Source organism: Geotrypetes seraphini, chromosome 2 (genome assembly GCF_902459505.1).
Source record: "Geotrypetes seraphini chromosome 2, aGeoSer1.1, whole genome shotgun sequence".
NCBI classification, from domain to species: Eukaryota; Metazoa; Chordata; class Amphibia; order Gymnophiona; family Dermophiidae; genus Geotrypetes; species Geotrypetes seraphini.
Window position 1 is genome coordinate 303480436 of NC_047085.1, and position 27476 is coordinate 303507911.

Genomic DNA, 27476 nt, shown 5'->3' on the forward strand with positions numbered 1-27476 from the left:
CTGCCTCTTTTTTATCCAGCTAAATTTTGCGCATGTCGATGGCATAGCCACCGGTGGACACAGGTCCACCCACTTTAAGCTCAGGCCTGCCCAAAATTGAGATTCTTGCAGCTCCACTGGCACATGCAACATATGACCAGATAAAATTTAGCCAGTCAGTAAGGGGTTTATTTTAACTATTCCTCTAATTCACAATATTAGCCAGACAGATCTTTAGCAATAGGAACCTCAGTCACATCCCTCTCTTCCACTACAGAAGTGAAACAGAGTGAAGGAGAAAGGTCAAAACACCATAGGCAGTAGAATGGGGTGAACCACAGGGGCAAGAGCCCCATCGATATTCTGCCCAAGCAATACCAACATCTGAAGAGTTTGGGGGGATAGACTGATGATTGATTTGGCACCTCTATCCAAAATGATATTCCACTGCCTCTGCAAAGCACAACTAGGTCTCTATACTGCAATTTCCAATGGTACTGCCTGGCGGTAACTACAAAGGATTACCATATGGCTCCAGAAAAAGGAGGGCGGATTGAGACATCCGGGTTTTACTTCTATTGCTTTCAATAGTAAAGTCCAGGTTTCTCAATGCATTCTCCTTTATCTGGAGCCATAAGGTAACCCTAAAACTGCACATAATGCAGTGCTGGAAAGAGAAATCAAACTGTTTCCTACTCCCGCTTTCTACGAGTGAAGTGACATGAAAACTGAAGGAGTCCTCTCCCCTCTTCCTCATCATACCTAAGGTGGGATCATACGTCCCATTTTGAACGGGACCATCCCATTTTTATATCCCCTGTCCTGTCGTCCCCACACACAGCTTCGGGACGCCGAAATGTCCCGTTTTCAGAGACAGCGTCCCGAAAGCTGTGTGCGGGGACAACGGGACAAGTGATAGCTTCCCCTCCCTCCCTGCCATGCCAAAGCCAGCCTCCCTCCTTCCCCCCTCCAGTGCCGATTCAACCCCCTGTTCCCCCCCTCCGGTCTGCCGCTGCTGCTGCTTACCGCCCACAAAAGGAAGGTCCAGACGCTGGCCCACAAGCCTTCTTCCCAATGTCAATTCAGACGTCAGAGAGGAAGTTCCGGGCCAGCCAATTGCTGCCTGGCGGGCCCGGAACTTCCTCTCTGACATCAGAATTGATGTCGTAGGGGGAGACTTGTAGGCCTGGTGCTTGTGCAGTGCAGTCGCTGCACGCACCTTGATGTTGCTGCGTCAGGGAAGCAGGGTGCGTGGGGGCAGGGGAAGCAGGGTGGCTTGGTTTGTCGGGGGCAGGAGAAGCAGGGTGGCTTGGTTTGTCGGGGGCAGGGGAAGCGTGGTAGCTTGGCTTAGCTTGTCGGGGGCAGGGGAAGCAGGGTGTGTCGGGGAAGCAGGTGGCTTGGCTTGGCTTGGCTTGGCAGGGGGGCAGGGTAAGCAGGGTGCGTCGGGAAAGCATGATGGCTTGGCTTGTCGTGGGCAGGGGGAAGCAGGGTGGCTTGGCATGTCAGGGGCAGGGGGAGCAGGGTGGCTTGGCTTGTCGGGGGGGGGGGCAGGGGAAGCAGGTGGCTTGGCTTGGCTTGTCGGGGGGCAGGGGGAAGCAGGGTGGCTTGGCATAGCTTGTCGGGGGCAGGAAAAGCAGGATGCGTCAGAGAAGAAGGGTGGCTTGGGGAGGCAGGGAGAGAGAAGGAAAGAAAAACAAAGAAAGAAAGGATGCACAATCAGAAGGAACTGCAACCAGAGACTCATGAAATCACCAGATAACAAAGGTAGGAAAAATTATTTTATTTTAAATTTAGTGATTAAAATGTGTCACTTTTGAGAATTTATATCTGCTGTTGATATTTTGCACTATATTTAATGGTATCCGGGATCCAGGGGGAGGCAGGAGGATCCGGGGGTCCTGTCCCATTTTGAGGAAAAAAATAAATGGTCATATTAATCATACCCCTTATCTTTTTTTTTTTTTCAGTTCTTTCCCCTGGAGTAAATTTTTTCCTTTCAGCCCATACTTACCCTTGTGCATGTCCAGCGATCTGACCTTTTATCTTCATAGTCTGTCCTTTATGTATGTCTAAGTCACGAACTTCAAACTTCTGGTGAGCAGAGAGATGAAAACTATTATCAGATCACTCTAACTGCAGAATAATTAATATAGTATTATTTGCATAGTTCTGCAAAGTGTACAGTACTTCAAAGAGCTTACAATTAAGTCAAAATTGGCAAGTGAAACATACAGAAACCAGAGGGGTCGATGTAGAAAGCCATGTGTATGAGCCACTGACCACAAAGCTTCAAGTGCCCACAGGATGTAGTATTCAATAAGCATGCAAATTATGGCTGTGAGAAATGACCCCTTTTATGCTATTGCATGAACAGTGAGTGGCTCACACTGACAGGACGTGTGACATTAAAAAAACCCACCAACAAACTGCCATGTGATAAGGTGGGATTTTACTACTACCGGTACTGCTACTAATCATTTCTATAGTTCTACCAGATGTACACAGCACTGTACACATCATATGCAGGTACTTTCTCTGCCCCTAGTGGGCTCACAATCTATGTTTCTGCACCTGGAGCAATGGAGGGTTAAGTGACTTGACCAGGGTCACAAGGAGCTGCAGTGGGAAATTGTACCCAGTTCCCCAGGATCTGAGTTCACTGCACTAGCCACTAAGACACTCCTCCACTCCCATCATAGGCATCTGGACTAGAGATTAGGGGGAAGGAGGAGACTCTAACACAGTGGTTCTCAACCCTGTCCTGGGGACCCCCCAGCCAGTCGCGCTTTCAAGATATCCCTAATGAATATGCATGAGAGAGATTTGCATATAATGGAAGTGACAGGTATGCAAATCTCTCTCATGCATATTCATTAGGGATATCTTGAAACCCCGACTGGCTGCGGGGTCCCCAGGACAGGGTTGAGAACCACTGCAAGTCTAACAGGTAAGGTTACCATATAGCTCCAGGAAAAAGAAGACGGATTGAGACATCCAGGTTTTATTTTCATTGCTTTCAGTGGAAGTAAAACCCAGATTTCTCAATCCGTCCTCTTTTTCCTGGAGCCATTTGGTAACCCTACTAATGGGGAGCAAATGCTCTGGGAGCTGTGATTGCAGGTGCACCCTGAGCAATCTCATTCAAAAAGAGACCCCCCCTTACCATGTGCTACCCATAGGGAATAGGGAAGGGATCTGGATCTAGCTCACACTTTTTTCAGCTGTAGCTCAAGGTAAGTTATAGTCAGGTACAGTAGATATTTTCATGTCCCAGGAGTAGGGTTACCATATGGCTCCAGAAAAAGGAGGACGGATTGAGACATCCGGGTTTTACTTCCATTGCTTTAGAAGTTAACATGGAAGTAAAGCCCAGATGTCTCTACCTGTTCTCATTTCCATTGCTTTCAGAAGAAGTAAAACCCGGTTGTCTCAATCTGTCCTCCTTTTTCTGGAGCCATATAGTAACTCTACCCAAGAGAGCTCACAACCTACGTTTGTGCCTGAGCAATGGAAAGTTAAATGACTTGCTCAAGTCATTTACCCCCTTATAAAAAAAAAAAAATGTATCTTCACTGGAAAATGTCCAGTCAAATCTTCTGTAATGTGATCTTCACTGGAAATGTCCAGTCAAATCTTTTGTAATCCGCCTTGAACTGCAAGGTATAGGCGGAATAGAAATCCGTAATGTAATGTAATGTAATCACAGTGCGATTTGAACCAGGTTCCCCTGGATCTCTGGCATCACTGCTTTAACCATTAGATATAGAGACTAGTGCCTCTCCCAAATTATTGCACGTACTATTGTAATGCTGAATTGGTCCCCCTCCTGTCATTGCCAGTATGACTTCCTTACCCTTTGCACCCCCTCCCCCAAACAAAATAGAAGAATAATACACTTACAACATATCTGGGGGAAAAGATTGTGATTCTTCCATGGGGAAACAGGAATGGTCACAATTTTGTAAAAAAATGGCAAGACCTTTGGCTTCAGCCAATATGTCCCAATTCATGCATTTTCTCTATCATAAAGCCCTGTGGACTCCACACAAGCTCTCACTGGCAAGCCTCCTTCCGTCTAATAATTGTTGGGAACTGTGGACAAGATGTTGGCTCCTTACTTCATGTGATATATGACTGTCCACATGTATTACAATACTGGAAAGAAGTTTGGGGTATTATAATGAAAACCCTTAATATCCAATCAGACATCTCTCTTTCTATAGTAATATTTAAATCTCATGCTCCAGGAATGGTTCTAACTCAATGGTTCCCAACCCTGTCCTGGAGGACCACCAGGCCAATTGGGTTTTCAGGCTAGCCCTAATGAATATGCATGGTGAAGATTTGAATGCCTGTCACTTCCATTATATGCAAATCTCTCTCATGCATATTCATTAGGGCTAGCTTGAAAACCCGATTGGCCTGGTGGTCCTCCAGGACAGGGTTGGGAACCACTGTTCTAACTGATAATTACACTAAACTTCTTGATATTCTTCTCTCCATAGCTCTTATGTTAATTCTTTCAAAGTGGAAGTCAGCCAACTCTCTTTCTTCACACCATGGGTAGCAATCATTCTTACAATGCTATAAATATGAATTGGTTCTTGCCCAAAAATTTGGAACCACAGTCTTTTTCAATAAACACTGGTCGCCTCTGCGATCACTGCCCAGCAGTGTTTCAGGCTATCTCAATTTATATTAATTCTTTATGTTCTCTTGCATTGAATGTAATCCTATAAACATATATTGTACCTTTATTATGTTCTGTATTGATTCCTGCATTGTAGTACTGTGAATTTAATTGATGTTTAAGTTTTATACTCTCTTGAATTTTTCAAAAACTCAATAAACTTTCAGGAAAAAAAAAAGAAAAACGAATAGTACACTTACAGTCCCATCTGAACCCTGGCACATTTCAACATGATGGTCACGATTTTCATGATTCTAGAAACATATCCACATGTAAACGGCAGCATTTCTACATGTATATCGCTCATATGTAAATGCATACCATTCCAGAAAGCTGCTGTTTACCATACCACACAGAGATTTTAAAGGGGTGGTTTGAGCACTTCTAAAATCTAGAGGGGCAATTCTATAAGTGGGATTCTCTAATGCCATCTGGGCGCCCAGATTCCATTACATAATACCAGCGTAACCCAGTATTGGCACACCTTACATTTAGGCACCAGTAGTTAAACCAGCCACAGGCCTGGCCTAATTGCGGGCCCCTAAAGGTGAAGAGGGCACATGTAACTTACAATATACTATAAGTTACAAGCATAATTGGGAGCCCTACCCAGTGGCGTAGTGAGGGTGGTGGCGTCCTTCCCCCTCTGTGCTCTCCTCTCCACTTCTTCCCCCCCCCCAAGCCACACTCGCACCCTCCATTCCCCCCGTACATCCTTAAATGTTCACCAGCATGAACAGCTTCTCCAACCTGCTGCTCACACCTGCATTGGCTTTCCTTCTAACATCACTTCCTGGCCCCGTGACCTAAAAGTGATTTCAGAGCCAGTATGGTGTGGGGGGGCAGAGAGATGCCGGTGCCCCCACCGAGACAGCATCTGGGGCAGTTTGCCCCTCCCTACCCCCCTTACTACATCACTGACCCTACCCATGCCCCACTCACATAAATGTCCACCTTGCTTTTGCATGCTGCACTGTAGCTCTTACAAGTACCCTTATAGAATAGCTCTTAAAGTGCTAACACATCTAAAGGCTGCCCCTAACCACAGGCACCTAGTTCTAGAATTCTCCTTCACTGTTGTAATTCTCTATTTACATGTGTATGAGAGAACAATTTCCACTTCAGTTTTACAGCAGCTCATAGGCTCAGTTAGGTCAGGGCATTATATGAGGGATTTAGGGAGTCATTCTCCTTAATTTCATGCAGTTTGTCTCCTCCAAAATGAAACCAAGTTTAAAGCTGTGGCCCGTTACTTATTTGACGACACAACATGTGTGGGTTTGTAAAAAGGGGCAATCACACACAAGTGGTACCACTTTGATGTGAAAGTTTATCACCACATCAGTTATACAGTTTTGGTCCTTATCTTTCAGATTCCTCACTCAGGTTTACCTCTTTTTCTTAACATAAGAACATAAGAAATGCCTTCACCGGATCAGACCAAGGTCCATCTAGTCCGGCGATCCGCACACGCAGAGGCCCATTTAGGTGCTCCTTGTTGGAGACCCAGATTTCCCGTATCCCTCAATATGATTTGCAAGAAGGTGTGCTTCCAACTTGCGTTTGAAACCCAGAACAGTAGTCTCAGCCACAACCTCCTCCGGGAGAGCATTCCAAGCGCCCACCACTCGTTGTGTGAAACAGAACTTCCTGACATTTGTCCTGAACCTGCTGCCACTCAGTTTCAGGCTATGACCTCCAGTGTTCCCGCTAAGCTGCGTTGACGTGCGCACGCGCACAAAATATTACCTCGCAGCGCACAAGTTTCTCGTCGCAGCGCACACAGTGTAGAGCACAGTTCTTCAACCGCCGGTCCGCAAACAAAATCTTGCCGGTCCACGAAGGATTCGGTCCCCGCCGCAACGAAAGGCCGGCGTCAGCTGACTTGCAACTTCCTGTTGCAGTCGCTGTGCCGGGACTCCTGCCTTCCACCGCGTTTGCCTCCTGCCTTGTCTCCGCACCTCCAGACCAGCAGCGGCAGCTGTGTATGCTTTTAACTTCGGCACAGAGCTGCCCCTAATCAATAGTTTAGCGCGGTTTCATAAGGCAGCCTCGGGGCCTTTGCTAGGCCGGCCCACATCGCATCATCGAAGCAAAGGCCCCGAGGCTGCCTCATGAAACCGCGCTAAACTATTGATTAGGGGCAGCTCTGTGCCGAAGTTAAAAGCATACAGAGCTGCCGCTGCTGGTCTGAACTCTTGGGCCGCTGAAGGAGGGCAAAAAGCAGCTGTCCTGGAGGTTTCCCTTCCTCTCGCCTTTACAGGTTCCTTTTTTCCACCTTTTTTTTTTCCTTCAAACGGCAACGAGCCCCAGCATCGACATCAATCAAGTAAGTTCCACTGTCAATCAAGCGGTTCTGCTCGGCCAAAGCTTCCCCTGTGACATGAGCCACCCTCAGGGGAAAGAAAGTGACCCACAAAGGTGAGGGGAAGGGGGGCAGATGATGGAAGTTGGGGGGGGGAGAGAGAGAGAGAGAGAGAAGGGGCAGATGATGGAATGGAGGAGATGAGAGAGAGAGAGAAGGGGACAGATGATGGAAGTGAGAAGAAGGGAGAGAGAGCAGAAGGCAGATGGATGTCAGTTGAGAAGGGAGAGCAGATGCTGAATGGAAGTGGGGAAAGAACACATACTGGATGGAAGGAGGAGATAAATAAAGGGGGAAGAAAATAGTAAGATAATGGAGGGGTGAGGGAAAGGGGTGACAAGCTGTGTGTAGACACAGTGAAAAGAGGGAAACGGGACTAAATAGTAAGAAAGAATTTAATTTAGATGGAGGCAGAAAATAGAGAAGGAAGACCAGAGAAGAAAAGGGAAGAGAGAGCAGAGAATGATCAGATCTGAGTGGAGGAAATGAGAAGAGAGATATGCTAAAAACCACAGGGGGGAGGGAAGGATAGAGATGCCAGACCATGAGGGGAACAGAAGGAAGATGATGGATGCTAGACCAAATTGGGGGGTGGGGGGGGGCAGGAGGAGAGATGGCAGGGAAAGACAGACAGTGAATGGAAGGGGCAGATGCTGGACTGAAGAGACAGAGAAGGTTATCATGCTGCTGTACCGGGCCATGGTACGCCCTCACCTGGAATACTGCGTCCAGCACTGGTACTTTAAGAAGGACACGGTACTACTCGAAAGGATCCAGAGAAGAGCAACTAAAATGGTTAAGGGGCTGGAGGAGTTGCCGTACAGCGAAAGATTAGAGAAACTGGGCCTCTTCTCCCTTGAGCAGAGGAGATTGAGAGGGGACATGATAGAAACATTCAAGGTACTGAAGGGAATAGACTTAGTAGCTAAGGCAGGGAGAACGAGAGGGCACTCTCTAAAGTTGAAAGGGGATAGATTCCATACAAACGTAAGGAAGTTCTGTGGTAGAAAGCAACATATTTATTTGGCTCATAACTTGCTGGCGCCCGATATTTTTAGCTCACAGTGAAAAAAGTTTGCTCACAACACCCGCCCGCTTAGAGGGAACACTGATGACCTCTTGTCCATGTCACATCGGAAAATGTCAGCAATGCTGCTTCCTGGTCAATTTGGTCAAATCCTTTTAATATTTTAAAAGTCTCTATCAGATCCCCAGGCAGTCTTCTCTTTTCGAGAGTTCTCATTCCTTATTTGCCCTCTGTTCTCTACACCCTGCTCACCAGATCCCTTCTCATCTTCAGGTTGTTTCATTCTGCTCTTATTTCCTGTTTTTCAGTTTTTGCCTCTACCTTATGGAACACTGTGCCCACTCCATTATGTCTGGAACTTTCTTTCATTAAATTCAAAGCAGCTCTTAAAACCCATCTTTTTATGAAGGCCTTCCCTGTTCAGACTTGAAATTGTTGCCTGGGTCTTGCTTCCCGTGACTTGATTGGAAACCATTTGTTAGCAGATCTGCTACCATAGTGCTGTCTACTTCACTTCCTCTCCTCCTTCTGTGTCATAGCACAATTAAATTTTAATTTATGTTTAGTTTCTTATAGTATAAGTTTTATAGATTTTGATGATATTATTGTAACCTAGACATCCTAATTCCAGGCTTTCCCCATTCCTTTCTTCACTCATTTTTTAATCTTTATTTTTATTATTTGATGTGCAAACCACTTAGCTAATGTTTTTATTTGTGATATATTAAATGAAGGTGAACTGTAAAAAGTTCCAAATCACTACTTCCATGGATAAGGGCTGACACCACAGCACGGAAGCTGCTAAGTTAATGCTGTTCTTTCTTTTTTTTTTCAACATATATCTTTGTAAAATGGCTGCTCCCACTTCATGTGCTGGCAAACACACGTTTCTTCCTGCCAGTACAAGAGGTATAGCAAATATAATAAATCCAATCCAATAAAATAGCCCTGGAATTGAGTACATCTAGACCTGGAGGCCTCAGCTCTAATCTTTATATTCTGTGTAAAATGGGGCTTCATGGCCTTTGGTTGTTATGCTCCCTAATGGCAACTAGTGCTGAGATGGATGTCTATGAACTTCAGAATATCTGTTTTCAGTGTTGTGACATTTTAAACACATGATTTTGTGTGGAGGAGCAACTTCATGGTTAGAGAAGCAGGCTGCAAATTATGCTCCCACCGACACTCCTTGGACAACTCCATTATTTCAGACAGAACTAGATTGTGAGGCCATTTGGGCAGGGAAATACTAAGTCACCTGGAGCATTAATTTGGAAAAAGTGCGTAATAAAGCCTAATTGTGTCTATCAACTCCAGACTCTGTCCTTCCTTGCCTGGAACAGAGTCAATATGTCAAGCTCCGTTTCTAGCAATATTCAAGTCCAAGCTAGAAGCCCACTTTTTTTTAAAACTGGTTGCCGTACGTGAAGAAGGACACGGTACTACTCAAAAGGGTCCAGAAGAGCGATTAAATTGGTTAAAGGGCTGGAGGAGTTACCATACAGTGAGAGATTAGAGAAACTGGGCCTCTTCTCACTTGAAAAGAGGAGACTGTGAGGGGACATGATCGAAACGTTCAAGATACTGAAGGGAATAGACTTAGTAGATAAAGACAGGTTGTTCACCCTCTCCAAGGTAGAGAGAACGAGAGGGCACTCTCTAAAGTTAAAAGGGGATAGATTCAGTACAAACGTAAGGAAGTTCTTCTTCACCCAGAGAGTGGTAGAAAACTGGAATGCTCTTCTGGAGGCTGTTATGAAGCAGAATGCATTAAGATACCAGTCTATCAAAGACTCAACTCTTTGATAGGCTGGTATCTTAATGCATTCTGCTTCATTTTTTCAATCAAGTTCCTTATATTCAACTTGATGTATTTTATCTGTTCTATGTTTTACTTCTTTCCCTGCCATGCCGGTATTTTCTGCATTATATTGTAAATGCTTTCTGTCTTTATCTGTTTTTAAGTCCATTATTCTAATTTCTATTTTATCTGTATCCCATGTATTAGCTCACCTTGTTGTGAACCGCCTAGAACTTTTTCGGTATGGCGGTATATAAGAATAAAATTATTATTATTATTATAGGGGAAAACACCCTCCAGGGATTCAAAACAAAGTTAGACAAGTTCCTGCTGAACCGGAACGTACGCAGGTAAAGCTAATCTCAGTTAGGGCACTGGTCTTTTACCTAAGGGCCGCCGCAGGAGCAGACTGCTGGGCACGATGGACCACCGGTCTGACCCAGACCCAGCGGAAATTCTTATGTTCTTATGCTTTCAACTCTTAACTCACTCACTGTCAGTTACCTCTACCCAGTGGCGCAGCAATGATGAGAGGTGCCTGGGGTGGTAGCACACCTCCACTGCCCCCTACCACATCCCATCCGCTCCTTCCCCTCCCCTTCCTGCCGCACGTGCCCCTTCCCTTCCCACGTACCTCTTTAACGTTCCCAGCGTGAGCGGCAACCCCCAACCTGCTGCTTGCACCGATGTCGGCTCTTCCTCTGATGTCACTTCCTAGACGCGAGTCCAGGAAGTGAAGTCAGGGGAAGAGCTGACGCTGGCGCGAGCAGCAGGTTAAGGTTGCTGCTCACGCTGGGAACGTTAAAGAGGTACGTGGGAAGAGAAGGGGTGCACGCACATGATAGTGGGGAGGTGGAGAAGAAGCGGGGAGTAGAGAGAAGGATGAGGGCCAGTGCCCCCACCAAAATGGTGCCTGGGTTTGGACCGCCCGCCCCCTCCCTTATTATGCCACTGCCTCTACCTACTGTATCATTCCTTCTGCTAGAAACACCCCAACCCCAAGATGTCCAAATTAGTTTGTAAGCTCTTCTGAGCATGGACTGTCTATTGAATGTTAAATGTACAGTGTGTGTATGCCTTTTAGCACTGTAGAAATTATAAATAGCAGTAATAGTAATAGTATCAGTGACCCTTTGAGGATCAGGATACTAAAATCAATCAGTCGGAAAATTTCAACATTCAAATGAAAATCATCTAACACTTGGTCTGAAAACTGACACCGGTTTCCTCAGACATTGGAGCTTGTAACTGTAAATTCTGTTGGTTTCTTCTCCCAAGTTTCTCACCCTCTGCAAACACATTGGGACCCATATTGAAACTGACCACCGATATTCAGTGTTGGGCCATTTCAGGTGACCGGCACTGGATACCTGGTTCATTTTTGGCTGGCTCAGATTTAGCTGGCTAAGTCAATTTTAAGCGACGGCCGGCTAAGTTATGGCAACCTGCTTTTTGCACAGCCCGATTTGGCTGCTATACTTGGCTGGTCAGCACTTAAAATTGGCAGCCATTGTGCGATATAACCGGTCAAGTGTTGGCCGGCCAAATGCTATTTAACCAGCCAGCTGCTGTTCCTGGCTGGTTAAATAACACTGAATATTGGGCAGACTGTCCCCACCTACAGTTCTTTTACTTGAACCTTTTTCAAGCCTCAAAAACAACCACTGCTCCACTATCTTACAGCTATCTGCAATTTACAGTAGATTTGGGTAATTTCATGCCTAGTTGAGGAATGGAGATTTGCTTCCAGGTAGCCAAATGTGTCTTTAGTGTGGTACAAGACCACTTTGTTGGAGACCTTCAGTTTCACTGTAGAAATGTATGCAACATTTAACCACTCAAAAAGGTGCATATAGGAAAAAATGAAAGTAGAATGCAACCTCCGAGGTTGATTTTATAACAGTTCACCAAGGGATCCTTGATATTGTGAGACGCACCCAGGTGTCCTGCAAAAATTTTGAAATCTGTATGCACAAACCGCTCACTAAAACATTTTTCAAAATTTTTAAGAGTGTGTCAGGAGCCAATCTGGGTGCCTAACTTAATTTTTTAATTGGTTCAATTGGCACTGTTATTTGAACAGTGGCATTAAAAACCAATTTTTTAAAAAATGTAATTTTGGGGCAGGCTCCTAAGTAGATGCCATGTAGGCGTCGACACCAAGGTGCCTACCGGCACCTACCTGTAAAGTAGGGGCAGAGTTTGAGCATGGATTGAGCTAGGTGCTGGTATTTTAGACCAAGAAAACCCTGACCTAATAAACTGGCACCTAAGCTGGAGATGCTTACTAGCACCTTACTCAATTTAGGCACTGCTAGGCACAATCCTACAAACTACACCTGACGTGCCTTTTTCGTAGGCGCCTACCAAGTTAGATGCCTTTTGTAGAATCAGGCCCTAAGTGCACATGCAGTAAATTGACCACATGCTAATGGTAGCATTCGTGCACGGCTATTAATGTAGAGAATAGAAAACCAGGGGTCTTACAGCAACAGTAAAATGGCCTTAGGGTGCAGGAAAGGCTCATGTAAGGGCACAACAAGGCCCATTTTTACCACAGCTTAGCAAGAGGACCTCTTAAGTTGCAAGTGGAAAAAGGCGCCTGTTTGGGACCTATTTTGTAGCCACACTTAAACACCTATTTTTTGTAAAATACTGGCACAAAAGCTGCAGAAAGTGCAGCTAAATCAAGATTGTAGACATGTACACCAGTATGGGAGCAGAAAAAATGTAGGGGAGAAGAATGGCCAGTAGGAGAAATGAGGTCATGATGCCTCTGTATAAGTCTCTGGTGAGGTATAAACAGGATGGAGTCAGTCCAGAGGACAATTACTAAAGCAATCAGTGGCCTTTATCATAATGCATACAAGAACAGACTTACAGATCTCAATACGCAGACTTTGGAAGAAAGGTGGCAGAGGGAAAATATGATAGAGACATTCAGATATTTCTGTGGCATAAATGCACATGAGACAAGTCTCTTTCATTTGAAAAGAAGCTTTGGAATGAGGTGGCATGGGGTGAAGGTGAAAGGATGCAGACTCAGGAGTAACCTGAGGAAATACTTCATGAAGAGGGTGGTGAATTTGTGAAAGCCTCCCGGTGGAGGTGGTGGAGATGTAGACTATCTGAATTTAAGGAAACTTGGAACAAGCACATAGGGGAGAGGAAGGTTGGCATGAATGGGCAAACTTGTCTTTATCTGCCTACTTTTCTATGTACATGCATTCTTGTCACCAAGCATACTGGAAGGCAATTTTATAATTAGCATTTTGCACACAGGAAAAAGCATTTACGCCAAAAAAAAAAAAAAGCACTTATAAATTTACCTCCAAATGGGTAATACAACCAAGTCTCTGTTCCTGCAAGTTTCTATAATGGGTTAAAAAGGAAGAGGGAGAACAGCAACACCTGCAGCACAGAATAAGATTTTCTTTGGACTAGTGTGATTTATGGCTTATTTAGGGTTTGCTCTGACTGCTTCATTAGCCAAAAGCCAGTTTAAATGGCTTACAAAAACTTAAAAAAAACAAAATGGAATGGAATTCCTTTTTTGACAAGAGAGAGTAGTTGACCCACTTATACTGCTAAAAGAGAACTAACATATTACAATTTAATCTAATCTAATACAAGATTTCTGAATTGCTCTAATACCATTTAGTTCAAGGCAATTTACATAAAAAAAGAAGCCATAATAATTCTATGGGAAAATGCAGTTCCTTGTATAAAAAGATGTCTTTACAATTCTTTAACAAAAAGTAATAACTTTACAATCTATGAGTATCATACAAATTCTAATTTATCCCTCCCTCCTTTTACAAAACCGTAGCGCTGTTTTTAGCAACTGCCATGGTGATAACAGCTCCGATGCTCATAGGAATTCTATGAGCTTTGGAGCTGTTATTGTCACAGCCAGCGCTAAAAAATGAGCTTTTATAAAAGAGGGGGTTAAATTCCAATTTAGATTTCAATTTTGTTATTCAATTTCAATTTCCACAGTTAGGAAAATTACTCAGCCCCTCCCCCCAAAAGCTAACTGAAAGCAATTTTAAATATAACTGAACTGTGTATATAATCTATTCTGTTGGATACCTGTCTATGCTCTCTTTCCCACCTTTAATAAAAATTATTTAAAAAATAGATGTATTTTCAGACTAGTAAATTCAAGTTAATTAAAAGTAGAAAAGATTATTTTCAAATATTTGTAAGTTCAAAGTGCTTTTCTTGCTTTGTTATTTGTTCAAATTCATATGTATTGCACTTTTATTACTTGAAAATTAATAAAGATTTATTAAAAAAAAAAAAAAGATTCATTTCAAGGTCAATGTAAACAATATTTCTTAAGTTTGTCTTTTATTAGTACTCTTTGTGCATCTAATAATAGAAGAGGGTTTGTACCTGCCACAGAAACTTCTGGAACAGAAAATCAGTTGTTACCCACTCTGTGTTCTGAGGTATTTTCATTTGTCTTTTTTTTTTTTTTTTTAAAACATATCTTTATTAGTGCAGCAACAGTATAATCACAACAAAGAATAAGAGATTTTGTATCCCCTACACTACAGGTTCTTCCCGTTTGGCTTAAAAAGTGGGATGAACTGGAGTTTAAAGCCCTGATTAGGTGTTTCCTGTTGCATAATAAAACAGCCTGGATAGCTCTTGCAAAGTTCAATTTGTCTTTATTTATATATTAAGTTTGCACATTTTGAGATATAACTTGTTGTGGAAATGTCTCCAATGAAATATTGTTTTGCTATTATTTCTTAATTCACTGGATAAATTGTTTCTTAGGCTTTTATTTCTGTCACACAGCAACTGAAAAATAGATGATACAGAGTAAGATGATGTAAGGTGAACCCACAGCACACTGCAGGGAATTCAATAAACAGCACCGAAACTTAGGTGCAGAAAAAATTCAGCACTAAGCACTGTTCTATAAAGGACACATGCCTTATATAGAATGGCATTTAGTGAAGATCCCTAACTTTAGGCAATGGACTTGGGCCTGCTGAAACCTAGTATAAAAGCCGGCGCCCTAGTTAATCACAATTAGGCAGCATTCTTTTTTTTTTTTAGTTCAATAATTTTTATTAAGTATTTTAAAGGATACAAGAATCATTTAAAGTACATAGAAACAAAATAAAGCTTTCTGTATATAGAGTATACAAATCTATGTTTAACTGTAGAGGAGCAAAGGCTCCAATTATTGAAGATGCATGTAAGGGATATATAAGATAAAGATGAGAGAGAGCAGTAAAGGAAAAAGGAAAGAAAAATGAAAGAGAGAAGAGAAGAGAAGAAAAGGATAACAGGAGTGTCTAAAAAGATGAGCGCACATAGGAATCTAAGAATGACCACGGAGATTTGTTATATTTCAAGTTCATGCAGGTTCGGAATGTAACTCTCTTCTCATATGCATAGGATTCAAATCTATGATACATACTCAGAGAGTTCCACCAAAAAGTATAATTTAGTAGCGAAGGTGATTTCCAATTTTTTAGAATGTGCATGAGAGCAGTCACCAACATGGTATCAATGAGTTTAGATGGACAATTTGATTGTCTATAGGCAGCATTCTATGATTCCTTGCACAACTGTTCAGAATGCCCCCAACATGCCCATCGCTATACACCCTTTTGAGGTATGCAGCATGGGAGTTAGGCACCATGCCTTATAGAACAGCGTGCATCCAGATTAACATGCAAATTTTAATGACTTCCAGATAACATTGATAATTGGTTGTTAGCACCCAATTATTGATGGGTTAGAGATTATCTGAATTATTTGTGCGTGCATCTCAGAAACGTATTCAAAGCCGTAACCTTGGGTACCATATATGGAATGCGTGGCACCAGCAGAGCTCCAAGATTGTGGCCAAGCCACCCTGTATATGTGCAATGTCTATTTTTCTGTATTTAAAGTAAACTGCTGGAACAGGAAAATATGTCCTGGTAATCCTGAAACGATCTAGTCATTGTGACTTAAGCCAATCCTGAATCATTTTCAATTTTATTTTAGTTTCTCTTCTCAATACTTATTTCTTTTCCTTCCTTCCTTTTTCCCCAGTCCCACAACATGGGAGTAGCCTAGTAGTTAGAGCATGAGACTTGACATCTAATGGGGGCCTATTTCAAATCCTGCTTTATCCCTCATGATTTTGAGCAAATCAGGTAGAAAATTAGATTGTGAACCTAACAGGAGCTTTAAAATGTTTCTTATATAGAGATGCTTTTGAGCACTAATACCGACACCTTTCTTGGACTCTGTAAAGGCAGATTTGAAAGATTCTTTTCCCCTCCCTTTTGTTCTTTCCTTCTTTGTTCTCTTTTCTGGCATTATTGTAGTTTATCCCCCTCCCTTTTGTTTCTCGTTCATCTGTTTTGTCTTAGTTTTTTGGGTTTTTTAAAAAAAATTGTAATTCCTTGTTTTTAACATTATTGTACATCGCCTAGAACTATGATAAGCGAGTAATCAAATTTTTATTAAACCTTGAAATTTTGTACCTGACTATAGCTCATCCTAAATTACTGTACTTCTAAAAAAAAGTATGAGCACGAAATAATGGCATAATGGGTAACCAATGCTCCTCCCTAAAGAAGACTTTAGAGACTTTCTCTGGTGTTATTCTGACTCTTCATTCCTGAAGCATGGTGCTACCTGTGAAAAAAAGGTCTAGCCAAAATTTATATCTGCCTCCAAAAACGGGGTCACCTGACAGATCTATACAAATAACTCACTAGAGGAGAATACAAGACTGATAGAAAAGTCTAAAAGGTCCTTACTGTCCCACAAAGCTACCTACACATAAGGAGAGTTAAGACAGACAGACAAAATGAGATTCAGAGAAAGACTGGCAGAACATCTTACCGACATGTTTCTGATTCCTGGAGAATGGAACCTGGCTTTCGTGGATGGGGAGGTACGTTATTCTCCTGGCAGCCTTTTTATACATCTCTTTTCCTCCCTTCCCCCTCCCCCTCCCTGTTACACATTAATTTGGGCCTATTCTTTCTTGCATACAATAAGGATCAATAAAAGCAAGACTTTAACCCTGTGAATGTTATTATCTTTTAAACATCCTCTTATTTATTACCGTATTTCCTTGATTCTATGATGCACTTTTTTGCTGGTTTTAAAGTCCGTAGAAAGAAGGTGTGTCTTACATTTGATGGAATCTTAGAATCAATGCCCACAATTTCAAATTGTGCAGCCTAATTCCTCCTTCTCTTTACTACAACATCCACATAGTCCCTGGGGGCCCTGGGGACCTTACCGTCCCCCTCCCCCACAATTTGGGCTCAGGCACCCTTCAAAACAAGAACCAAAACCATACTTGTTGAAGGGCTGGCGATACACTCATGTTGCATCATTATCTATCTGTCATATGCATTCCTGGCTGACGAACAATCACTAGTGTGGCTAAACCCCTTGTCTCGTCCACTCTATATATTTTATCCACTATATTTCTCTGGTCTCACAATGCCTTCCCTAGGGTATGTGATATTCAAGTAGTAACAGTGCTGCCTCAGCAAAGAAGTTGGGGCCTCTTTAACAACCTGCCAACATGAACTGAGCATGAATGAGGAGTGCCAGAGTGGGCAGCTGGGAAAGAGGCTGCCAACATTTTTGCTGAGGCAGTACTGAGACCACTTGAAGATCGTATACCCTAAGGCAGGGGTGTCCAATGTCGGTCCTCGAGGGCCGCAATCCAGTCGGGTTTTCAGGATTTCCCCAATGAATATGCATGAGATCTATTTGCATGCACTGCTTTCAATGCATATTCATTGGGGAAATCCTGAAAACCTGACTGGATTGCGGCCCTCGAGGACCGACATTGGACACCCCTGCCCTAAGGCATTCTCTTCAGCAACAGTAAAATTACATGGTATTAATGAGATGAGCGGGTGGGGGGGAATAGAGAAAAAAAAAACATTGCCCACCTCTGAGCCCTCCCCCCAAAAGTGAATCTAGAATGACACGTGGACAAATTTGTCCCCGTCCCTGTGGGACCTCAATATCACCATCCCATCCCCACGAGTTCTGGCCCTGTTCTTGTCCCCTTCCTGCAAGCTCTGCCTTAACCACACAAGCCTCGAACACTTATGATTTTAAAGTGTTCAAGGCTTATGAAGATGAGGACAAAGCTTGAAGGAATATGGCAGGGACAGGAACAGAGCTCACAGGGATGGGACAGTGATAGAGAGATCCCGCAGGGATGGGGGAAAATTTGTCCTCGTGTCATTAAATTACACCCCTACTGGGGATTCTACTACCCTGACCTTCTGTGGGTCTATTTTCCTGGAGTACCATTGGCTGCTGGTACACCAGTGATCAAAGAAGCTGCAAGGTATACATTTTGCTGGGCATTTTAAGAATACCAGTAGTAACAGATGTAAAGCAAGTTTGTTCCCTTGCATATGGTAATGCTGTACTTTGCACCTTAAACTGAGAACATTTAGGGCTCCTTTTACGAAGATGCATTAGGGCTTTAACGCACGGAATAGCGCATGTTAAAATGCCGCACGTGCTAGCTACTACCGCCTCCTCTTGAGCAGGCAGTAGTTTTTCAGCTAGCGTGCGCTAATCCAGCGCGTATGCTAAAAATGCTAGCGCACCTTGGTAAAAGGAGCCCTTAGGGTTCCTTTTACTAAACCACGGAAGAGCTTCTTACTGCAGGCTGTCGAGGTAAATACTCTGACACTCATACAATTCCTATCAGCGTCGGAGCATTTACCTTGCCAGTCTGCAGTAAGAAGTTCTTCTGCAGTTTAGCAATAACCCAGCGTTATTTATTTACCATATTTTCTCTTTTTTTCCCCCCGATATTTTATTAAAAGATCAGTAACAATAAGGAAACAAGAGGGAAATATCCCAGAACAATTATAACAAAAGATTTTGCATCTTAGAATTGAGGAACTATGGTATCTGATTTAACACCTTCCAGTAGTCAAATACATTAAATCTAAACAGAAAAAAAATATAATGTATACAGGGCTGTAATGCCAATTCAGCCAAATACATAAAGCTTATGAGGCTCATAATAATAAAAGAAAACATCTAAAAAGTGGTCTAAATGGATACTTGGACGATCAAAAAGCCTGATCATCCAAGTATCCATAATCAAAGCTGGTTTTAGGTTTGGACAAATTTCTGGAGGAAAAGTCCATAGTCTGTTATTAAGATATGGGGGAAGTGTCTGCTTGCCCTGGATCGGTGGCATGGAATGTTGCTACTCTTTGGGTTTTGACCAGGTACTAGTGACCTGGATTGGTTACCATGAGAATGGGCTACTGGGCATGATGGACCATTGGTCTGACCCAGTTAGGCTATTCTTATGTTATGTTCTCATCTGTAGGGGCCTTTGTTTTCACTTTTTATTTTAATGTATTTTTTTTCTGGGAACTTATCAGTGTTTTTTTATAATGGAAGAGAATTAATGTGAGGGGGGGGGTAACTAATTTCTTCAGCTAAATAATTAAATCCACTTCAACCAGACATAGGAGAACTCGCACACCATTTACACACCCTCCAACCAAAATCGTCAAAAGAAAAAAACTGTTCGACAACCTCCTAACGCTCGACCCCCAACTCTACAGCCTATTGACCTCGACCACAAACTACAAAACCTTCAAAAAAGAAATAAAAATCCTTCTATTCAAAAAACACATAAAACCAAACTAACACAATCAGAACTGTCCCAAGCATCACCTGCAACTACTCCATATGTACTTCTAATGTCATGACAATTCAGACATAATTTATGTTATGTTTGGATTAATGGTTACATATATGAGCCAAGCTCCGCATTCGTGGAGATGGTGCGGTATATAAACCCAAGGTTTAGTTTAGTTTTAGTTTAGGTTCAATAAAAGAAAATTTTCAGTGCCTGTTTCTATTATGACCATTTATTTTTCATGGTTATTACAAAAATATTTTTTTACATGGGGGGGGGGTGTCAAAAAATGATGGGCCCCGGGTGCCACATACATAGAGTGTAACTTTTCTTCCCCAACCTATCCTGCCCTGTTTCTTCTAACTCCATCTCACTAATGGAGCAGGAGTCAGCTTGATCAATTGATTGGTCGGTCACCTGATCAGCTCTCCTGCATCTAGGTGCCTTGGGTATTCTCCTGCTTACTGGGGCAAAACCTGGAACGGATTCGGGTTTATTATGGGAAGGACCCGAAATGGACCTGGGTTTCTCACAATGGCCAAGAGAGGATAAGTATATGTTGAGAAGGGTGGGAGAGAGAGGGGAACCTTGTGGTATGCCACAGGGGTTGACCCATGATTGTGAGTAGGATTGGTCAATGATGACTTGGTAGGATCGGTTTTTCAGGAAGCCCTTGAACCAGTTTAGAGCTTTGCCCGTGATTCCAATAGCATCCAGACAGTTGATTAGGGGTTGAAGGGAGAGAGCAGAACCATCAACCACATGCTTTACTACTGTACAGTGTTTCTCAACTCGGTCCTGGAGTACCCCCTTGCCAGTCAGGTTTTCAGGATACCCACAATGAATATGCATAAAATAAATTTGCATATAATGGAGGCTGTGTATGCAAATCAAGTTTATGCATATTTATTGTGGATATCCTGAAAACCTGACTGGTAAGGGGGTACTCCAGGATCAAGTTGATTGAGATACACTGCTCTAGTACAATCCCTCCTGCACAGTTCTTCCAGGAGGAAGTTACACACCTTCTGACCACGCAGGGTGCTGTTTAACCTGGTAACAGTTATGTTTCCAACAGTTCTAGAAAATGCTGAAAATTTATCCAAAGTATCTTATTCCAGGCTACCAATGAATGTTCATTTTTACCTACAGGCCTTTAATATTGGGGTCCCAGTGGTAGGGAATGTATGGCGCAGTGGTTAGAGCTACAGCACCCTGGGGTTGTGGGTTCAAATCCCACACTGCTCTTTGTGACCCTGGGCAAGTCACTTTATACCAGGTATATTAGATAGACTGTGAGCCCACCAGGACAGATAGGGAAAAATGCTTGAGTACCTGAATAATTTGTAATCCACATAGAATTGGGGGAGAGGATTAAGTGGTTTCAAAAAAACTTCATCCAAAATTACAGGAAAGCATTCCACAAGGTATGTAAATCATAGAATAAATTCACAAAAGATAAATTTATATGATGGGAGAAGGAAAATGCCTCAGAATCCTGTCTGTAACAGTGACTTCTGCTCTATAAAAGGGTAAGTTTATGTTTATTAAGGTACTTATATCTAATCTAATCTTCCATTTGTGAGTTGCACAAACCTATACAAACTCAAGGCGATAGATCAGAGAGGAAGTGGGAAAGTAGTAGGAGACGGGGGCATGGAGAAGCAAGAGCTGAAACAGTTAATTGTCAAAGAGGTGGGTCTTCAGGTTTTTTCTGAATGTGGTTTCCTGATTGCTTCTGGTAGGTCATTCCAGGTTTTTACACCCAGATAAGTTAGCATAGGGTGGAAAATTCACTTGTAGTGGAGGTATTTTGTGGATGGCAGGTTTAGTTGGATTCTGTTAAGGATTCTTTTTGATGTCGACCAAACAATAGAGAATAATTAGATGAGAGGGGGCTGCTGAGTTTCCGTATATATGTTGCAAGACGATCAAGGTGGTTTTTAATTTAGGTACTCTAAGTATTTTTTCCTATCTGTCCTGTTGGGCTCACAATCTACCTACGATACCTGGGGCAACAGAGGATTAAGTAATTTGCCAAGGGTCACAAGGAGTGACACGGGGATCAAACCTGCAACCTCAGGGTGTTGAGGCAGCAGTTCTGACTGCTAAACCACTCTTCCACTTTATTGGCTGGAAAAAAAACTTCCTTCCATTATCCACTAAAATCCAATCTTCACAAAAATAGAACTTATTCCCGTACAAAAACAGTTCATTAATGGCAAATACATTTATCCGCATGGTGCATTCATTGTTTGGTCCTCCCAACGGTGGCCAGCATTTCATTTAGTGCTGCATCAGGGAAAAAAGACCAAAAACATAGACACTGTGTTCACTGATTTTTTTGTATTAGCGGGTTAAGTGGTTTCCCCAAAGCCACCAGGAACTGCTGTGGGATTTGATATTTTAATGCACAGCATTGTGTAAGTCTAGCAGCACTATAGAAATGATAAGTAGTAGTAGATTTAAGCCTGGGACCTCCATTTGCCAACCTGCTGCTCTAACCATTAAGTTACTCCTCTGTTCGTGACTCATTTACTGTATGCTAAGGATGCAGAAGAGATCCATGTCATAACGGACAAACTAAATCTTGAAACATGGTGAGATATTCCCCACCCATCATGCCCAACTATGCTAGGCCTCACATCAGCCCTGGCATTCTACTGCCTACCATACAGGGCCTCTTTCCATCCTGTGTGTCCACCAAAGTAAAAAGGGTAACCAGGCCAGTGAATATGTGTTTACACAAAGCACTGGTCTTGATAGATGCGTGCTACCTCAAGGCTTGACAAGCAATTTCTCTTTGCAGGAAGTAGGAGTATTTGGCTCATAAAACAAAAGGCAGTTGGAACATTGCTCCACTGTTTTATTAGCTGCCACTCCCAGTTATTACAGGTTCTCTGCACATTGCAGCTGACCCAGAGGTAAGGAGAGAGGAAGAGGAAGTGTTCAGTTGAGGGAGTTCTCTGATAAAGGGTAGATGGCTAAAGATGATTTTTTTCTACAATGGCTAATATGCATTAAGAGGATGTCACTAAAGCCTACTATCATGTAGCATTCACGAGTAACAGAACAGACACTTATCAGTTTAGTATGTGGTGTGAAAACCTGCTACGTCAAATAGAGAAATAATTACCGTAGCTCCACAGCTCCTAATACATTAATCCAGTAGTTTCCAAACTTTATTGGTTCACAGTGCCCTTACTGTTTCAGTCATTTTTTTCTCAGTGCTCCTAGGGCACACATTTCCTCTCAAGTCTTCTACCTCCCCCACCCCAACAGCAACAACGACAACGAAGGAGTTCTACCTTTATTGGTGGGTTTGCCCGAGCCAAACCAGCTGATGCAGTCTGCTGCCCAAGCTCTAAGCTCTGTACTGCTTGAGGAAATTAACTGCATGCTTCAGTGAATGAAACTCAAAAGTCACAATCACTTCCCATCTTCCTTTGCTAGCTGCCAGGAACCTTCAGTTGAAAGGGGATAGATTCCGTACGAACGTAAGGAAGTTCTTCTTCACCCAGAGAGTGGTGGAAAACTGGAACGCTCTCCCGGAGTCTGTCATAGGGGAAAACACCCTCCAGGGATTCAAGATAAAGTTAGACAAGTTCCTGCTGAACAAGGACATATGCTGGTAGGGCTGGTCTCAGTTAGGGTGCTGGTCTTTGACCAAAGGGCCGCTGCGTGAGTGGACTGATGGGCATGATGGACCACTGGTCTGACCCAGCAGTGGCATTTCTTATGTTTAGGTTTTAGATGATAGGACATATTTTCTATCTCAAAGGGAAACAAATTCCAACTTTTCGGGCCTTATACCATCAGAACAGTATTGTGGTGGCTAGAAATCCTCATCATTGCCAAAGATGGAATGGCCAAACACAACCTAAAGCTCATGTAGGTTGACAAAACCGCAACAAAGATGATGCAAATGTTGCATTTCAGCAACTTGAAGATCAAGCAAAGAATCTTAAACTCAATGTGTGAACTGATGGGCAACCAGTGCAAATCTCATAAAATTGGGGTCACATGCTCAAACCTTGAAACCCGCACGATAGTCCATGCAGTGGCATTCTGAGAAACTCGCAGTGCCTGGACAACACATTTTGGTAAACCAAGGTACAGTGCATTACAATAATCGAATAAAGGAGTCAGCATGGCACTAATAATAGTCTTGAAATTTTGCAATGACAAATAATCCCTCAATCTGCACAAAAGACAAAGTTTAAAAAATACCTGGGAGACCACTGACTTAACTTGAGGTTAAAGGAAAGTATCGCATCCAGCACTATGCCTAAATACTTGCACTCGTGAGATACAGACATCACAGCATCGGTTAAAACTACCTCTGAAGGAAACATGGCCAACTGATGCTCTCAACCAAAACACATAACTTCTGCCCTTAGGAAGATGGCGCCCAGGGTGCACCGCCCCCACCTCCCCCTTACTACGTCAATGCTGTGAGACATGCTCTGCATGTTTCATGCACTAGGAACCTCTTTTCCCTGCTACCCCATCCTTGTTGTTGTTGGTTGGCTCAGGGATTCAGATATGTATTTAATTGAAGGGAGTTGAGGGACTTCAAGATCCACTGCAACCCCACCCCTATGCATGTTTATGTTTAGTCAATTTATCGCCGTTCACAAAACCAAAACCATCTCTCCTTCCCTAGCATAACATAGTCCATGGCATCCATCTTTCCATCCTTCCTTCCCTCATAGGATCCAACATTTTTCTGCTTCATTGCTAATCATACTCAACCCTTCCTCCCTCCCATCTCTCTTTCCTTCTTTCCATTTTCACCTCCCAATGAGATGTTCAGCGTCTTACCTCCCTTTCCTGGGGCAACAATGCTACAATCAGCATTATAGAAGATGCAGCATGACTGGTCAGCAAAGGGCCTTGAGCATCTGTACATACATGCAAGCTCAAGACCTGTAGTTCTCATCTCCTCTGAATTTCCTTCAGAACTCAGCAGGCCTCAATCGTATGTGGATGCTCAAGGCCTCTTGCTATCCAACTGCAATGCATATTCTATAATGCAGATTGTAGTTTTGCTGCTTCGAGTGAAGAGACAAGAAGGTAAACACTTGGCAGTAGAGGGAGGGAAGGAAATTTTGGTGGTGCCATGGCTCTGAGGAAAGGGATGTTAGCAGTGATGATGTTACCTGTGGCTCTCCCTCTTAGGGTTACCAGACATCCAGGAAAACCCAGATATGTCCTCTTTTTAGAGGACTGTATGGGTTCCCGGACAGACTTTCCAAAACCTGGAGGGCCTTCAACAAGCTTGTGCAGATGGGTTCATAGTCATTCGCGCGCGAGACTTCGGCGTGCCGACATTGCAGTGCAGACAAATCAGCGCAAGACCCCAGCGCACTGCCTAAAAAGTTACTTTTAAAGAGCTTCGACGTGGGGTGTGAGTGGGGAACCCCACCAGTTTACTTCATACTCTTCACGCTGCCGTTGGGGGGAGTTAGGGAGTTGGAACCCTCCATTATAGAGTAAATTTAACTTTTTCCTGATTTTTTAGGAAAAAGTTAAGTTTTCTCTATAATATGGGGGGTTGTACCCCCCTTAATGGTAGCGCGAAGAGTATGAAGTAAAGTGTGGGGGGGTTCCCCCCACACACCCCGTCGGAGCTCTTTAAAAGTAAGTTTTTAGGCGGCGCGCTGGGGTCTTGCACCTGCAATGGGGTCTTGCACCTTGTCTGCGCTGCAATGTCGGCGCGTCGAAGTCTCAGGCTCTTTTGTCCCATCACTGTGCAGATGACATCACATGCATTCACGCATGCTGGAGGCCCTCCAGACGCAGCCTGGAAGTTGGGAAAAAAAGAGACGAGGCTTTTTGAGGGCGGGGCTGGAGACAGAACAAGGTGGGGCCGGGAGTGGAACGGGATAGGGCCATACATCCAGGTTTTTCCGTCGTTAAATATAGTAACCCTACCCCCTCTTCTAACCGCCATATAAGTTTCTTAGTTGCAAATTGTACTTTGGAAAAGTGCAGCATTCTTAATGGTTGCTATGCATGGTGACACCTAGTAACTTTCTTCATTTCAAACAGTCTTATCAAAACCGCTACTCAAATATGTCACGTCTGTCTGTCAAGTTAGAGCGTAAGCTCTTCCGAGCAGGGACCGTCTATTAGTGTATCGCAAACTGTGTGCCGCATCACACCAGTATGCCTCCTGAGATTTCAGATGTGCCGCGACACACTGGCAAGGAGAAGAGTTGTCCATGCCAGCTGACTGCCTACAGGACATGCTTCTCGCCGCGAGAGGCACATCCTGTAGGAAGTCAGCCGACGCAGATGATTCTCCTCCTGGCGGCGTCTCTCCTCCTCTCCCCACACCTCCCGGATCCCTCCACCGAAGCGGGCCAGAAGGGCCTCCGTGCACTTCCGGGTGCCTTCCGGCCAGGGCACTGGATTTAGTGTGCCGCTGGCTGGAAAGTATGCAAGACACTAGTCTATTAAATGTCAAAATGTACAGTGCTGCATACACCTTTCAGCGCTATAGAAGTGATAAATAGTAGTAGTAGTAGTAGTAGACTTATGCAGTTTCCTACTATTTTCAGTTGGATCCTTTTTCCATTTTTTGAAGGATGTTGTTCTTTTAGCTCTACTAACTTCCTTTACCTCACTTTTTTTTTATGTTCAAACGGTTTTTATTGATTACCTCACTTTTAATTTATAACAAGCATACAATAATATAATACAGAAAGATATTCAATACAATTAGATTCACAATAAAATAGTTCCATACATATTTCAATGCTGGCTGTCATTTGGCCTTCCTTCCACCTTTTTAAATATGTAGACTACATCTGGTTTGGGCTTCCAGGATAGTATTTTTAAATAACATCCTGGATGCATCACTGAAGCCATCTGCACAGTGCGCAGCGGCCTCAAAAAAAGCCAACAGGATGCTGGGCATCATAAAAAGGGGCATAACAACTAGGACGAGGGAAGTCATCATGCCACTGTATCGAGCGATGGTGCGTCCGCATCTGGAATATTGTGTTCAATATTGGTCGCCGTACCTCAAGAAGGACATGGCGGTACTCGAGAGAGTCCAAAGGAGAGCAACAAAACTGGTAAGAGGGCTGGAACACTGCCCATATGCCGAGAGGTTGGATAGGCTGGGGCTCTTCTCTCTGGAAAAAAGGAGGCTCAGGGGTGATATGATAGAGACCTTCAAGATCATGAGGGGCATAGAGAGGGTGGATAGGGACAGATTCTTCAGGCTGAAGGGGACAACAGGTACGAGGGGGCATTCGGAGAAACTGAAGGGAGATAGGTTCAAAACGAATGCAAGGAAGTTTTTTTTCACCCAAAGGGTCGTGGACACTTGGAATGCGCTACCGGAGGACGTGATTGGGCAGAGTACGGTACAGGGATTCAAACAGAGACTGGACGGATTCCTGAGGGATAAAGGGATCGTGGGATACTGAGAAAGCTAACCAGAAAATAAGTATAGAAACCCGACCAGGTCGTGCATGTGCAAGACCGGAGGGCTAGGACTTTGATGGGAAGATAGGACTCAATAGGAAACCAAGATGGCATGGGGGCCCCTTCTGGAGATTTGGACAGGTCGTGACCTGTTTGGGCCGCCGCGGGAGCGGACTGCTGGGCAGGATGGACCTATGGTCTGACCCGGCGGAGGCACTGCTTATGTTCTTATGTTCTTAATGTAAATTTTTGACCCTTGTATCTGCTTCTCTAAGTTGATTTTGACAACGCTCATTATTTTATCTGTCTCCTTTTTGAAAACTAAATGGTTCATTTCATTTACGGTCTCGCTTGGCTTATTCAAGAACAGCAGTGAACAATATTAAAAAGAAAATAAATTAAGAATAAAACTAGAAAAGAACTACAACATCGATAGGAAAGAACAATCATCCAAGAGTAAACCATTTAATCTATGCACACAAAAGGAAAGAAAGAAAGATATCA

General features: G+C 43.3%; 1 protein-coding gene across 3 annotated transcripts in view; it reads right to left on the reverse strand.

Moving 5' to 3' along the window:
- Positions 1 to 27476, reverse strand: part of LGALS2 (galectin 2) — a 101694-nt gene that overhangs the window by 18866 nt on the left and 55352 nt on the right. For 2 of the 3 annotated variants that reach the window (XM_033929911.1, XM_033929910.1), the window contains one exon: positions 1991 to 2070. In XM_033929911.1, coding sequence (XP_033785802.1) covers positions 1991 to 2028 — 38 coding nt within the window. In that variant the 5' untranslated portion in view covers positions 2029 to 2070. Of the gene's footprint in view, positions 1 to 1990; positions 2071 to 16726; positions 16791 to 27476 lie in introns of those variants that run through there. The other variant, XM_033929909.1, reaches the window with a different exon arrangement.